This window comes from Monodon monoceros, unplaced genomic scaffold (assembly GCF_005190385.1).
Source record: "Monodon monoceros isolate NGI ecotype Baffin Bay Population unplaced genomic scaffold, NGI_Narwhal_1 Super_Scaffold_1, whole genome shotgun sequence".
Lineage (NCBI taxonomy): Eukaryota > Metazoa > Chordata > Mammalia > Artiodactyla > Monodontidae > Monodon > Monodon monoceros.
In genome coordinates, this window is record NW_021703765.1 from 81,966,667 (window position 1) to 81,982,654 (window position 15,988).

General features: G+C 54.2%; 1 protein-coding gene across 4 annotated transcripts in view; it reads left to right on the forward strand.

The window, feature by feature from the left end:
• AACS (acetoacetyl-CoA synthetase) overlaps positions 1 to 15,405 on the forward strand; it is a 51,478-nt gene extending 36,073 nt beyond the window's left edge. The window contains exons 11-18 of one of the 4 annotated variants that reach the window (XM_029221898.1): positions 1,417 to 1,481; positions 1,617 to 1,739; positions 3,569 to 3,682; positions 4,383 to 4,508; positions 9,031 to 9,100; positions 9,670 to 9,728; positions 10,537 to 10,739; positions 13,394 to 15,405. In XM_029221898.1, the coding sequence (XP_029077731.1) occupies positions 1,417 to 1,481; positions 1,617 to 1,739; positions 3,569 to 3,682; positions 4,383 to 4,508; positions 9,031 to 9,100; positions 9,670 to 9,728; positions 10,537 to 10,739; positions 13,394 to 13,531 (898 nt within the window). In that variant the 3' untranslated portion in view covers positions 13,532 to 15,405. Of the gene's footprint in view, positions 1 to 1,416; positions 1,482 to 1,616; positions 1,740 to 3,568; positions 3,683 to 4,382; positions 4,509 to 9,030; positions 9,216 to 9,669; positions 9,729 to 10,536; positions 10,740 to 13,393 lie in introns of those variants that run through there. The other 3 variants (XR_003793332.1, XM_029221919.1, XM_029221905.1) reach the window with 3 other exon arrangements.
• Positions 15,406 to 15,988: the final 583 nt, after the last annotated feature.

The following is a 15,988-nucleotide window of genomic DNA, read 5'->3' on the forward strand; positions in this document are numbered from 1 at the left end:
ACAGGCACGGGCACCTGTGCTTCATGAGCTCTGTGTTTTTTAAACTGCCTTTTACCCAAGCCCTGGAGACAGACGGTGAGGCCTGGCCGTTCCTTCACACAAGCAGGCCTGGGGCCGAGCCCCGGGGACGCCGTGGCAGTCTTTACACATCGCTGAGCGCGGTTTGCAGACAGACACACCTGCGACTTGGGGAGAGGGGGGCGGATGGGGGCTGAGCAGAAATCCGCGTGCTGCTCTGTGTGGTTGGTGGCTGGAGATCTCTGTACCTGTGGCTGAGGCTGTCACTGCTGTCCGTCAGCATGTGATGGGTCCCTGGTCTCCTGTTGAAATACGGGTGACGCCTTAATTCTCAGAGGTGATCTGGAATCAGCTAATCAGACTACCTGAGTTTATGGAATAAGTGAGGAGGGGGTGGGGATTGTGTACGTTTCCTGGTCCCCACGACCTCCCAGCTCCCAAAACAGCCTTCACCAAGGACACAGCGACCCAGGAAGTGTCCGCGGTTTTAGTGGTTGCAGGGTGTCCCGGTGAAGTGAAGAAAAGAAAGGGACTGGAGGCATGAAGGACAGTAGTTTTGAGCCGTGGATTCTGCCCCTCCCAGCCCAGCCGGCCCTGGTTCTGTGTGTCTGTGCCTCTGAGCTCTGTCAAGCACCAGATAGCACATGGCTGTCTCCCTGGAATGAATCTCGCCAGCCAGGTGCGAAGGGATGGGTTTTGCCGCCCAGAGGGGCAGGAGGGACCTGGATTTTATGGCCTCCTTCAGCCCCCAGGAGAAAACAGCCATTAGTTAGGAAGGTAGAGCTTTCTAGGAAGGAAACAGAACATGAAGTAACACTCTTCCCTTGAAAACACAATGACTTATACTCAGCATAACGTGTTGTTCTCAATGCAAACTTGGGGATAAAGGACTAGATTCTAAATGTTCAAAAAGAGAAGAAGAGTGGTTTTCTAAGTTTCATAAAAATGTGAGCTTATTTAAGAAAGGGAGATGGGTCAGGAATTCCAGGCATGGCACCTGTCCTAACAAAAGCTCCCACGGCCCTCTCCACTTCCCTGGAAAATGATCGCAAGCGCTCAGAATTTGAGGGGTCTTGATTCTGTGGCCTCCTTTGGTCCCCCCGAGAGAAAACGTCCTGCAGCTGGGAAGATGGTGGGTTTATGTGCAGACAGTTGTTTTAAGTAGAGCCAAAGGTTAAAGGGAGCCCGGGTGCTCTGCAGACGTGTCAGTGCTGGCCTCAGAGTAACGCAGGTGTTGTAACTGGCTTTCAACTACATATTAAGCGTTAATTCAACCCAGAAAAATGACGTGTCTTGGATTTTGCAACCTCGTCCGAAATGGGTCACTAATTTGAGAAAGCTTCGGTACCTGGAATATGCAAGAGCCTTGACGAGTTTCCGGTGTCTTCTTAACTTCAGCATCACCATCCTTGGAACGGGTGCGAAGTGGCTGTCAGTGCTGGAAGAGAAAGACGTGAAGCCAGGTAAGCGTGCCTCCCAGGGTGTCCGTTCCCTGTCTCGCCAGCCGCGGAAATCAGATCCACTCTGTTACCTGGTTCCTGCAAGCCAGGCAGAGGGTGTCGGGTTTGGCTCTAATCTCTCAGTGATTCTGGCTCTAGTGGAAACTCACAGTCTCCAGACGCTGCACACGATCCTGTCCACCGGCTCCCCACTGAACGCCCAGAGCTACGACTATGTCTACAGGTGCATCAAGAGCAGCGTCCTCCTGGGCTCCATCTCAGGTACGGCCCCCACCATGTGCCTGTGCCATGGAGAAGGTTCTGGAAGAACCAGAGGACTCGGGGACCAGGCTTGGCCGTTAAGCGTGCTTCCCCTGTGACCCAGCGAGTCCACCGGCTTGAATTTATCTGCGTGAACAGTCAGCAGGGCATGCACGTTTGCACGGTCGATGTTCCTTATTCTCGGTAGTTACGTTCTAGGGAGAGGCTACAAACACTGAGTTAGCCATTGCTGAACCTTTGCCGGGGGTGGAGAACGTACATACACTCCGCACCCTGATCGTAACCTTAGATCCTAAACAACTCATCCTGGTAGATTCTATTTTCTTTACAAAAGAGAAAACAAGGTTCGCACGTGCCAAGTGACTGGCCTGAGGCCACCCACTAGCTGGGTACAGAGTGGGATTCAAACCCGGTCCTGCCGCCTCAGAGCCGAGCTTCCCGCCCGCCCAGCGCATCCCTTGGTCCTCCCCAGAGCCCGCCTGGTGGGCAGGGGTGCTGCTGTCGGATGGGCGTGGGGCTGTCTGCCGGGCCGGCCCAGCCCATCTCGGGGCAGCCACGTCTGTTAGGCTCTCGGCCTGTCCTCCTGCCGCTGTCCCGAGCGCCCCAGCTCCAATCTGGAAGCAGCAGAAGCAGCACTTCTGCTCCCAGCGCTGTGCTTCGTTGGGGCGCGAGACTGCCCCGAGCTTGCTGGTCACGGCCGTGAACGCGATTCTCCCGTCTTCATGGGACGTGCCAGCCGGTACCTCGAGGTGTCTGGAGGAGGGAGGCAGGTCAGCACGCTTCAATTCTGCCCGGAATTAATCCTGCCAGTTGTTGAAGCATCGAAACATTTTATGTGGGTTTCAGTCACCCTGCCCCACCCCGTTCATATACACAGAGCGTGATCAGGGAGAAGACACTTCTTAAATCACAAGGCTGTCTTTTTAGGTGTACAAACAGGTGTAAAGGGGAGCACGGACACCAGTGTCCGGATTGCCGAGTCTAGGAAGGGACCAAGTCGGGGCTCCGTGTATGCCCTCTGCCCACAGCCTCCCCCGCTTTCCTCCCTGGGCTGCCGTCTCCAACCCCTGTGTGCCCCGGTGGGCTCCGTGCGTGTCCCTGTGCCCACAGAGCATCCCGCACCGCGGGCACGTGCGAGGGGGCAGTTGTCAGCGGCTGGGCCCAGGTTCAGGCATTAATGCCACTCCCTCTTGATGGCACCTGGGGTCCGACTCTCTTTCGAGCCCCTCCCTGAAACGGAGTGTTTTGCATCCAGCACGTGCTCTCGTGCGGGAGACTCGCACCCCAGGGACCACAGGGTTTCTGCTTCTCCGATGATTAAGTGAACATAAACCACAGCAAAGAGACTCTGCACGTGACCCGTCTGCCGCGGCAGTTCCTGCAGACAGGTCTGATGGGGCGAAGCTTCCACTTTCGTGAACCTGAGTCTAGGATTTCCGTGCGACCACAAGAGGTCATTTATTTGGTGTCTCCTTCAGCACGTAGCCCTGGTCAGAACGATAAATCACCCGGACACGGGAGGTTCAGTCCAGTTTCTAAGTCACCTCCCCGCTCCCTCCCTGAAGAGAAGCTCAGCTCTCTGGGAATTTTTCTGTATTTATCTGGAGAAAGAGTAGTATGTAAAGGTCTTTCTCTTTTATTGTTCATTAATAAAAAACATGGACAGTTCGTCTCAGTCTTCTGAAATTTTTTTTTTTGGCCGTGCCGTGTGGCTTGTGGGATCCTACTTCCCCAACCCAGGCCCTCGGCAGTGAAAGCCTGGAGCCCTAACCACTGGACCGCCAGGGAAGTCCCGGTCTTCCGAATCTTGAATCTCCTTTTGTTTGCAGGTGGCACCGACATCATGTCTTGCTTCGTGGGCCAGAATCCTTCAATTCCTGTGTACAAAGGGGAAATTCAGGCCCGGAACCTGGGCATGGCCGTGGAGGTGTGGAACGAGGAAGGTGATGGCTCCAAACCCTTTCTCTCTCTGTGACGAGGTGTGAGTGGTAACTTGGATACGCTTGGATGTGTAACTTTGCTTGGGGCCAGTTCTCCAAAACTGCCCCGTCTGAGGGGCTGGCCCCTGCCACCGCTCGCAGACTGACGGCCCCTGAGCCTGGCTGAATACCCGCCGGGCTCCCCGGCCTCCTGCAGCCCGTCTGGCTGAGGGGAGTAGGTGTTGGCCTGCAGCACAGACGGAGGGCCACGTGCTTGGAACCCCAGGCAGGCATGCAAACTCTGGGGACGCTGCTGAGGCCGCCCCACTGCCTCAGCAGCCTCGTGCCCTGACCCTGGCGAGGACCCAGAGCGAGATGCAGGACCCGAGGGGCAGCGCGATACCGTTTGTGCGGTGTTTAGAAACACGCAAAATGACATGTTATCCAGGTGTATGTAGATGTGGTAAAATTATTAATCCACATAAGGGAACGGTACAGGATTGAAGTTGAGCGAGAGTGGGGGGAGCGTGGTGGGGAGCAGTAACGTGGCTTTCGGTGACGCCGGGCTGATGGGCATGTGGGCGGGGCCGGCTGCATGGCTTTGGATGTGTCTGAAATACTCTGTGATAGCTCAGAGCTTAAAAAAGGAGAGAAGGAGAGAAAGAGAGCCGGGGCGTTTGGCTGTGGCGTGTGCTCAGTTTAGCTTTCATTCCTCCCCGGCCAGGAAAGGCAGTCTGGGGGGAGAGCGGTGAACTGGTGTGTACCAAGCCGCTCCCCTGTCAGCCCACGCACTTTTGGAACGACGAGAACGGCAGCAAGTACCGGAAGGCGTATTTCTCCAAATTCCCAGGTGGGTCGGGATGCAGGTGGGGCTGCCCAGATTCCCGCCCGGGCTGGGCCTTCGGTGTCTAATTCTGGATGGGCCTGGCCCCTGCCGGCCCCCCCCCCAAAGCCTGGTGAGGCTGCTCGCAGCTCATTCCGCCAGGGGGCCAATGATGAATTTTTGATCAGTATCTGGTCACCGTCAGCTTGAAGCCATCTTATGAAACCCTAATCTGGGTGTAGATTACTCTTAACCACCCTCTGTGCCCGGAGCCCCTTGGCCCGGAGCCCTGCTCCTGGCCGCCGGCACGACCCGCTGGTTTGGCTGCGTAGGGGCGGGAGGCCCGCTTGCTTATCCAGGCTCGTCTGCCTGTTCAGGGAGAGATGCGTGTGCGAGAGGTGTCTGGCTGGGGTCTCCTCTGTCTCACACCCCATCAACCAGTCCTCGTGGAGGTGATGGGAGAAGAGAGCTTTTGCAGCGGGATGATTAATTCCAGGCCGTCACTCACTCAGGCTGCCAGCCTCCGTTCACCTTCGGAGTGGTGTCTTGCCCCAGAGCTGGAAAGTCTCTTTATTTAAAGCTCTGATTCCTGCCTCCTTATCTTATTTCATAAGCAACCTCGAGTGATTGCATCTATGTAACTCATAATGTAGCGAGCCTTCTGCTCCAGAGTTATTTACACCTAAGTACTTGCTGTCTTCAACCTCTAGAAAGGTAATTCTATTTGGCATAAATCACATGTGGTGAATCAGAAAGCGGCAGGTGACCATCGCGGGTAGAAGGTGCCACGGGTCCGTCCCGTTTCTCTACTCGGCCTTGCGTGTTCCCGTGTAATGTCCCACATAAAAGCCATCGTACCTGGCATAGCACGTCGCATTTGAGGGTAGTGGGAGCATCCCTCCCCACCATGTGGCCTGGCCTCCATTGGATGCCTCTGCATTTAAGCCCCACCTTGGGTCCTGCCAGTGTGTAGCTGTTCAGACAGACTAAAGCAGACTAGAGAGAGAGAGAAGTTCCTCAAATGACCTTGAAGAGGAGTCGGGGCTCCTGTCCTAGGAAGGGATTAGAACCTCAGCTTGAAGATCCATCTAAGAAATGACATCTCTTCGTCTTCTGCAACACTGCTCTTTGAAAACTCTTTTCTGTCATTTTTTGTTATATATGCAAGGGTTCTCATGATAAATGTCTCTCAGGATTAATTTCAGAAAAAGTCTTTATTTCCAAAGCTCTGATATTCCTTCTTGGAGGAAACAAATACTTGGTGACCTGTTATATTTTCCATTTTTGCCTTGGCTGCCAGGAAACTCAGAGCTGCCATCACTGCTTTGTTGTAGCAGTCCTCTCACCCCAGTGCAGAGTTTCTGATCCTTTCAATAATCCCATCATATAGTTGGCTTTATAGGTAGCTTCCTCAAATACTTTCTGGAAGTAGGTGTGACATACGAATAAATACGGAGAAGTAAGGGCAGATAAGATAATGGGATCTGAAGCTGTTGGTCATGGTCAGGGTGGACACAGGCTGAACTTAGACCACTTCTCCAGGCCCAGCACTGAGAGATTCTTGGACTGTATAGGACATGGCTCGATGATAAAAGAAAACAACAACAAAGAAGCAAGGTCTTCCTTTCTGCAACAGGCATCTGACTTACAGACATCACTACCCTGAAAAATTAGGCCAGGTGAAAATGTAAACTGACAAGGTGCCAATATGGAGAAGTATCCAAGAATTTATTAAGTGACAAATAGGAGTGCAGAACCGAGGGCATTGTATGCCTTCTGTGTGAGTTTTTAAAAGGAAATGTATGTGTGTGAATAATACGAGCCATTTTGATTTTCTTTGTGACTTTTAATTATCTTTAAAAACCTAATAAAAATTTAAAAGGAGATTAAAAGCAGACTTTAGAAAGATTTAGATCATTCTGATTCTTCAAAGCAATGATTTCAGCTCTGAGTTTCCTGGTAGCCAAGGCAAAAATGGAAGTATGATGGGTACAGGTGACTGAAGATGGTAAATTCCAAATAGGAGACCAGGCCTGCCCATGAGCCATCAAGATTTTGAGCTTGATGAGATGGAGCAGGCAGAGCTTCCATTGGCCCTCGTTAGCTAAACAGGTCCAGTGGTCACAGGTCCTTTAATAAGAGAAGCGTGTATGTGCAATGTGTTGTTTATTTATATTTACATTTATGTACATGGAAAGCTGGGCCATCTTTTTTTTTTTTTAATGTACAGGTATACCTGCTCACTCTAAAAAGATTTCAGGCAGTAGACCTCCAGGAATTAAAAGCAGGAGAAAGGCTGGGTTTGCCCATTCATCCTGGTGTACTTGTTCACGGGTCCCATCACCGAAATGGGAGAGCACGAGGAAAATCAGAGTGAAGCAAAATCACCATGAAAACAAGAGAGTTTGAACTGCAGGCCCAGGGGCATGGAAACCTAGAAGGAAACCCTTAATTTCTCTGACGTGGCAACCGGGCACCAGAGCCTCCAGCCACTTGTGGATTCATCCCCTCAGCTTTGGTTTTGCAAGAGGTTGAAGCATGTCATTTCATTTTCACAAATGAAAACTTCTTCCGGGAGATTTGCATCTTCCTTTTTCTTTGCATTTCCAGGGCTTCAGTAAGGATCAGACTCATGGGAGGTCTGACTCCATATAAGCCAGACTGTGTGTGGATCTTGGCACCCAAGTTCCAAAATGAAAAAGGATTCCTGGGAGGTGGGTGGGACAGGCCCTGCTGCTTTGTCTGCAGCTTGCTGTCTCCTGGGACCACCATGTATAAGGCTGGTTTTCTGTGTAGCCATACAGATGTGCTTCTGCAAAACTTTGGCATGTCATTTGCAAGGCTAGGAATGACTTCCACCCGTTTGTGTAGGGGAACCCTTTAAATATCCAATTAGAAAGGAGAGGTTTCGGCCACAGCAATCAGACAAGAAAAAGAAAGAAAATGCGTCCATATTGGAAGGGAAGAAGTAAAACTGTCACTGTTTGCAGATGACATGATGCTATATATAGAAAACCCTAAAGTCTCCACCAAAAAGCTATTAGAACTAATAAATGAATTTAGTAAAGTTGTAGGGCACAAGGTTAAGATACAGAAATGTGTTGTTTTCCTGTACACTAATAATAATGAACTACTGGAAAGAGAAAGCAAGAAAACAATTCCTTTAAAGCTGCATCAAAAAGAATAAAATACCTAGTGGGGAAAAAAAAGAAAAGGTTTTATTTTTTAGCTTGGGGAGGAGGGAAGAAGGCCCTCGAGGCCTCCCGTCCTCTTTGCTCAGAATAAATGAGCTCATGAGGCCTTTCCTTCTCTTCCATGGCCTCCCACGCACTGCATGCTCCCTGCGGGCCGGGGACCTGGGCTTCATCTCCGGAGAAGCCTTGGTCGTGGCTTGTAGCCACTTGTTGGGATGAGGGCCTCAACGGAGTATGTTGTCATTGGAGGGGTAGCAGCTCAGAGTCACGCGCCGACTGGGTTATTAGCACTCACAGTTGGGACGTGTGTCAAGAACTCGGAAGGAAGAGATGGCGTCTGTGAGGACCCTGTGCTGGCTTGGTCTGCCATTTTCCCCTGGCTGGATCGCAGGGGCTCTGGGGCTTATTCCAGGAGGCCAGGCAAATGAGTTCCGAGTTGCGCAGAGCCGGCAGAGCTGTGCTTTTGACTGCCTCCTCCCACCGGGCGTCTCCTCTATTTGTGGGACCCGCCAAGGGAGGAGGCCTCCAGGCAGTTCCCCTGTGTGGCGTGGCTTCTCTCTGCTGCTCCGTGTCAGGTGGAGGATGTGTCCAAAGCTGGGGCCTGATCCCTTGGATCTGTTGCTTTGCTGCATCCAGGACGGGGGCCTCCCCATGAACGACACCAGCCCAAGGGCCCAGCTGCACACTGCGGGCCACGTCGGGGTGGCTCAGGGCGCGCGGTGTCAGTGTCACCTGTTTCTCCCCTCTGTCTCCGCCCTCCATGTGCCCCGGGTTTTACCTGCTCGTTAGGCCTCTGTCTCCGTGGCTGGTGCCTTAGTTCAGGCTTAGGTTACCGGGACTGTTACAGTAGCCTCCTGCCTGGTCATGCTCCTTCTGTTTATTCTGTTACAAGGTGGGCCCCAACCCCTCTGGACCTGCTCCCTCAGCCACCCCAGACCACCCTCTCTTCCCAAGGCGGGGCTTGTACTTTCCCACCCTCCATTCAGAGGCCCCCCTCAAAGCTCCATTGATCTCCCCAGTCCCCGCCTTCACATCCTCACTGCTGGGGTTGCTCTCAGGCCCCGTGAATTCCCGCAACCCTCGTTGGTACCTGCGGGAGGGGTGTTTCTTGTGTGCTGCCGCATCTCAGACCTGGGTGTAGGGCGGACCCCACTAGGTGTGCCCTTGGGGGTGGGAGCTGTCTGGTTCACTTCCACCCCCAGACCCACATCACACCTGCTTCTGGGCCTCGGGTGTGTCTGTTGACGAGAGTTACGTTGGTGTCATGCCTTCCGAGGGCGTCTGTCCAGGCAGCCGGTCAGAATCCTGTCCCCTTGGGGTGACCGAGTCCCTCTGCCCCCCCCCCCCCCCGGCAGGTGTCTGGGTGCATGGCGACTACTGCAGAATCAACCCCAAGACCAGGGGCGTCATCATGCTGGGCCGAAGGTGAGGGCCGCGGACTTGGCTTCTCTTCCCTGGGGCCCCGCTTCCCGAGGCATCCGGGCAGGGAGAGGGTGGCGCTTCCCGTGTCCTGGACCCTTCCATCTGCTTGGCCTGCGAGGTGGGTTGGCTGCCCCATTTGGGGCCTTTCCTGGGTTCTTCCTGTGTCAGCTTCCCAGGGGTGGGTCTGGGCCTGACCCACATTTCTGTGCCCTGCAGTGGTGGGTCGGGGGGCTTTGGGGTGGGAGGCCTGTGGCCAACGTGCGCCCCACGTCTTGTCTGCCGTCGCTACGGCCCTTCCTGGAGTGAAGGGGGGAGGGGTGCCCGCACCCGGAAGGGGGCACCTGTGCGGGGGGGCGGGGCAGGGAGGTGGCTGATGTCCCCACACAGAGGGGACCCCCTTGATAGCTAGCTTTGAGTTTAGAGGGAGAAAGGGGGTGGTTGGGATTAGGAGCTGGGGAGGCGCCGGTACTGACGGCACGTGGTCGTGGAAACGGGGTGACTGTCCCTGGGGCCCCTGCGACGGGCCTCACTCTGGAGCCGCCACGTGTCCACGACCTCGTCTCTCTCTCCAGCGACAGCACACTCAACCCCAACGGAGTGCGATTCGGCAGCTCGGAAATCTATAACATCGGTGAGCATTCTCCTCTGTCCCGGCATTATTCCCAAGTCATCCAGGAGCGGCGCAAGGACCTGCTTTCCAAAGATGCCACCTTTTGGCATAACTCTTGCCCCTTTGCCTCCGGGCGTGAGAATAGACATGCATGAGGGTGTCCTTCTTTCTAGAACATGCCTCGTCCACACTGCTTGTAGCTCAAAAAACCTCAGGACAGGATTCTTAAGGTCCTGTGGCCCATCCCCATTCCGTTACATCTCATCCTCACGGTGAGCTCCATCAGGTTGGTCAACTGTGTCTACTCTTTATGGGTGGAGAAAGACACACAGAGAGGGTGTGTGATTGCTGGCAGTCACACAGCACCATCCAGGACGCCAAATAAAGACAGTGGGCCTTATGGGTGCACAGTAGAGTCACCTGTGAGCCTTCAAAATGTCCCACCGGGGCCACGAAATCAGCCTCCCAGGGAGGTGGCCTCATGCGGATGACAGAGTCCCAAAGTCATGTCAAGGTTGTGTAATCAGGGTGGAATCTTGATCCATGTGATTCCAGCCTTTCTTCCTCCCACCAGTGGAGCACCCTCGCGGCACTTGATTCCTTTTCTTATTTTTAAATTTGTAATTGAGTAAGTAAGGCAGGTGCCCGGCTCCTTGTAAGACGTCAGCCCTTCCAGCGCAAGCTACGGCTCTCTGACTCTGCTGGTGATAGGTGTCCTTCTGCCTGTTCCCCGGGGCTCCTGCCGGGGGGGGGGGGGGGCAGGGGAGCCACTGCAGTCCCCATCAAGGTGGGATAGTGTGAGAGCGAGGCCCTGGCCCTGTCTCCGCAGTGGAGGCCTTCAAGGAGGTCCTGGACAGCCTGTGTGTCCCCCAGTACAACAAGGACGGGCAGGAGAGGGTGATCCTCTTCCTGAAGATGGCTTCCGGCCACACCTTCCGGCCCGACCTGGTGAAGAGGATCTGCAGCGCCATCCGCCTGGGCCTGTCCGCCCGGCACGTGCCCAGCCTCGTCCTGGAGACCCAGGGCATCCCGGTACGGCCCCCCACAAGCCCGCATGCTTCCGGAGCTCTCATCTAGACGCTTATTCAGGCTTTATATATAGTTGGTCCCCGTTGCCTGGCAACCCCATCCTGTTTTCGGCCATCTCCCTCTCGCTCTCTCTTTTTTTTTTTTTTTTTTATTCTTCCTAAATTGCATGTAAAGCAACTTCTGCTAAATACCAGTCTTCAGAGGGTAAGCAGGCCCCCGCCCGGCACGTCCAACTGGAGCGTGTGCTCCAATTATTAATGCAAAAATTAATTTTAACTTTTTAAAGAGTCGCTGGGGTGCGGTTCCTCTTGCCTTTTAATTTTAAGTTCTACCTGCAGAAAGAAGATTTGAATCTGTTTAGAGGCGCAGCTCCAGAAAGCTGCCTCCCCCCCCAATACTTTGTTTAGGTTCTCAGTGCGGGAGGAGATGCACTCAGATCGGATCACGGCTTTAACTTGTGGTCGCTTACAAAACGAAGGCCTCTGTCAGCCGAGAAGGCCTCTGTGTATACACGTGTGTGCGCACACAGCAGCGTAAGGGCACAGCGGAGCCAAGCCCGCAGAGTAGCTGTTCACAGAGGCGGGGATGGGAACGGGTTAACCGGGCCACTGGGGGAAGGAGAGTCTGGATGTCGCTCCCCGAGCAGGGGCGGGCATGTGAGGTGCAGTTAGAACCAGGGCTTTTTATACCGTCCACATATTTCCTTCCCACTTTGGTTATGCGTAGGAAGGGCCCCCGCGGCCTGGGAGTTCTCTTGTCTCACTCGGCGGGTGACTCCGGGTGACGCTGTGCAGACAGTGGCTCTCAGGGAGAGAAGGGGCTTCTTGAGTCAGTGACACTCACTGTCTTTTCCCTGGTGAGGGTCTTAGGCTTCCCTTCAGTGGATCAGTTCTGTCTGGATCTGGAACAGTTTGGGGAACTAGAATGTGAGAGTCCCCTTCGCTTTATTTTGTTGAGAATGAATCTGTGTCCTTTGCTGCCGAAATGGTGATTCCCAAACTGTATCTGCTCACAAGAAAAGTGGAGCGATTTGCTGGAAGGTGAGGAACACCCCAGCCTGTCTTTCTTTCCGTCCTCAGCCTGGCTCTCGTCCCCTGACTTCCGGGCACTCAGTTCAGCTCTCTCCTCCTCCATCCGCTTGGCCTGTGAAGTCGTTTAGAGGGTTCCCGGGGCTTTTTCAAGCGCCCTCGTGTTCTCAGATCCCTGTGGTCCGAACTAATGGAGCGCTTCGGAGAGGATTCGCCCTATGCCACCAGGCTGGGGGGTGGGGGGTCTGGCCCAGCCACAGGGACTCGGGGCTGGACACAGCCAAGGTCACGGCCGGAGGTCTGGTCACACCAAGGGGAGCACGAACGGGCATCTGAGGCCCTGCCAGGCTGGAGGGCCCGGCGGCCACGACTGCCCTGATCTCAGCAATCTTTGTCACTGGTCACAGCTGACGTGCTGGCCCATCCTGACGGGAGGCTGTGCCTTATCTCCTGGGTAGGGGGGTAGGGAGGGGGCCAAGCAGGAGTCCAGGGACCTTCTGCCCCACCCCAGCCCTTCTCACCAAGAAGCAGGAGAAGGATTTCTTTTTTTTTTTTTTTTTTTTTTTTTGCAGTACGCGGGCCTCTCACTACTGTGGCCTCTCCCATTGCGGAGCACAGGCTCCGGGCGCGCAGACCCAGCCGCTCCGCGGCATGTGGGATCTTCCCGGACCGGGGCACGAACCCGTGTCCCCTGCATCGGCAGGCGGACTCTCAACCACTGTGCCACCAGGGAAGCCCAGGGGAAGGATTTCTTCTCAAACGATGCCTTGTCTGTTTTGTCAGCTGATGCAGGCTGTTCTTGGGGCTTTAAAGCACAGAAAGCACGCGAGACGTTTGCATTTCAGGGCGAGAGGGGCTGACGACACCCCAGTGACAGGTGGTCCCTCAGAAGCCGGTGCTCAGATCCTTAATTAGTTCACACGTAGACCGAGGTTTTCAATGAATGAATTTTAATTACATCTCAGGATAAAAAAAAAAAAAAGCCAGTGTGAGGAGAGATCAGGGCACCGGCGGCTTTATTAAAGGGCTCTCTGTTTGTTCCAGAACTTTCCTGGTCCCTAAACACGCCAGCACAGCCGCCAAATGACCATTGGGGTTAAAGATGAAACGCGTGCTATGAATTTTAGAGGGGCCTTTGAGCATTTGGACAGAGTCCGACTATGGGAAAAGCAGTGCCCCATCTCATTCAGATGACGGTTTTGGGGGAAGATTTGCCGGAAGTTTGGCGAGGCTCTTGGACGTAGCTCACTTTCCGGTGGTCAGGGACAGTCACAGGAAGCCAGCCCACTCCTGAAATAAGCTAGTCTTTCTAATATAATAAACAGTGTAAGAAAGTAAATGTAAGTAAGAAAGAGGCAGTGTAACAGCGAGGCACGTCCGAGAGCTGTGTGCGCCTTATCAGCTTGCCCACAGCCTCGGGGTGATGCTCTGGCCCCCAGTTGATGTTCCGGGGACAAACCCAGGTTAAGGAACTCGCTCACGGTCACCCACCGAGAATCGCTCGCTCTGGTTGCTCCAGGTCACGATGGTCGTCTCGGCTTGGACGTGCCCAGATGTCAGAGCTGAGGGACTTCTTTCCCCTTCGGGTCTAAACGCTCTTCCTGTCTGCTTCCTCCCCTCCCCTGGCAGTACACCCTCAACGGCAAGAAAGTGGAAATGGCCGTGAAGCAGATCATCGCTGGGAAAACCGTGGAGCACCACAAAGCCTTCTCAAACCCCGAGACCCTGGATTTGTACCGGGACGTCCCCGAGCTGCAGGACTTTTGAGCCAGGCCAGCTGGCACATCCCTGAGCCACACAAGTCTGTACTGTCACTTCTGTGCGTTCAAGAAGTTACTTAGAGGGACTTCCCTGGTGGCGCAGTGGTTAGCAGTCCACCTGCCAATGCACGGGACACGGGTTCGAGCCTGGTCCGCGAGGATCCCACATGCCACGGAGCAGCGAAGCCCGTGCGCCACAACTACTGAAGCCTGTGCTCTGGAGCCTGTGCTCTGCGAGGAGAGAAGCCACCGCAGTGAGAAGCCCGCTCGCCGCAACTAGAGAAAGCCCGGGGACAGCAATGAAGACGCAACGCAGCCAAAAATAAATAAATGAATAAATAAATAAATAAATTATAAAAAAAAAAAAAAAAAGAAATGACTTAGAAACCTACGGCTCTTCGAAAAGGAGTTTGCACCAAGTCCGTAGGCCTGGGGAAGAACGATTCTCTGCTCTGCGGTTTCATCTGGTGGATCCCTGAGTCTTCCACCCGCCACAGGGGGATCCTGACCTTCAGGGGCCGAAAGGGAGGGTTTGGGTTGTATGTGTGGCAGTCTGGAGATTGTATGTCTTTGCACACTCGCAGGGAGGAGCTGGGGTCTCCTGTGCGTGCACCGGCATGGCCGACGCCTGGTCTCCATCCAGGGCCCGCAGGCATCCTGGTGACGGCTCACCCCAGGGCAGTGACCGGCCTGCAGCCTTGTACTGTGGTTCCATTTCCCTCTCTTAAGGCCCAGATCTCTTTCTTCCCTTTGTTTTGGTCTCCCGGCTCTGGCCTCCACCCTTCAGGGCCCATCTGTCTGCTGTGGCACGTTACCTGTCATGGCGCCTGTCCCAGGGTGACTTTACAGCATCTCACGGCAGATTCTCAGGACCCCGGGCCGACCGCTGTCCCGCGCTTTGTGTGTCACAGACAGAATCTGGGCAGCTCCTGGGGGAACCGTGTGTCACACCCAGCCACCGGTGCTCCCCAGCAGATAGAGTTCCTGTTCCCTTTGGAGAATGAGTGAGTTTCACGTTTTAATAGGATCTCTGAATTTCACGGGCTTTGAGTGGTTTGAAAATTTTTTAATGTTAATTGTGTGGTGTGTGGGTGTTTGAAGGTGTGGGTGATGTCCACGCCGTGGGGAGTGTCACTCAGGGATGCGGACGAGCCCCCAGGTCACGGGTCCTGCTGAGGCCGAGCCGCGGGGCCTCAGGGGGCGTGGCCTCACTGCACAGGGGGTCGGGACCTGCACATCAAAAGCTTGTCGCCAGCAGCTGTGTGTACTTTTGAAGGTACTGTTCAGTGCAGCCTCTTAACACACTCCTGTCATCGTAATGCTCATTTCTGTAACACACTCCTGTCATCGTAATGCTCATTTCTGTAACACACTCTTGTCATCGTAATGCTCATTTCTGTAACACACTCCTGTCATCGTAATGTTCATTTCTGTAACACACTCCTGTCATCGTAATGCTCATTTCTGTATTATTTGAAACCGAGTACAGTGAAAAGCTTTCCTGAACCCTTTTTCTTGTGGATTATAGAAAAGGGGCAGCCCTGAGTTTACTGGAGTTAATTTATGACCACATTTTAAATGCAGAGTAAAGTCCGGAAAAGTGATTCTATCCCGGGATAGTAAAGAGGTTTCCCCTCAGGTGGCAGCTCTGGTAAACTGGTGATAGGCAGAGTGTCCCATTCAGAAGGACTCTGAAGCCAAATCTCAGCTGAAAAGAAATGCATCAGGATTGGCCAGCAATGTCTGTCATGGCTAAACGATGGATTGTTTCTTGTCAAGTGTCAATGTCAAGTATAAACTGGGTATTGTAAGAGATTGGATAGGTCTCTGCCAACTTAGAGGCAGACACACAATGTTTAATAAACTATTTCAAACTTCATAAAAAAATGGGGCAGGTGCTATGAGGCATTTAATACAGTAAGCATATACGTATATGTGCACACACCCGTGCGAGCGGTGTGCTGCGTGTTTTCTCTGAAGCCGGGGCTGGATCTGAGGGCCTAAAGCTGGTGCAGATGGGGCAGCCAGGAGCCGCAACCCGCTGGGAGATGTTTGGCCCAGGTGGCGGGGGCATGTCCTGGGTCCCTGCGAGTTAGCGGCCGTGCCTGGTGACCGAATGGCCCCAGAGCCCTTCTCAGTGTGAAGCCACCCCCCAGAGGATGAGGACTTTCCTCACCCTGGGCTCCCCCAGGGCTCAGGGCCGCCGGGGTTCTGGACAGCACTTTCTCATCATTGCAGGAGCCGGGTGCCACTTAGGTCGTGCCTGGCTCTGTGTCGCAGCATCCGGGCTGCCCCCTGGCAGGGCTCATTTTTCTCGCGTCATGGCAGGTTAGAGGCCGCTGTAGGGCGAGTGTAGGGGTGATAGGTGCCCGGCTCCTCCTGTGCCCTGGGCTCCGCCGTGCTCGCGTGGGGCTGCTCACCCCGCCCACGTCCCAGGCAGGAAGGAGGACGTGACCAGGGCTGG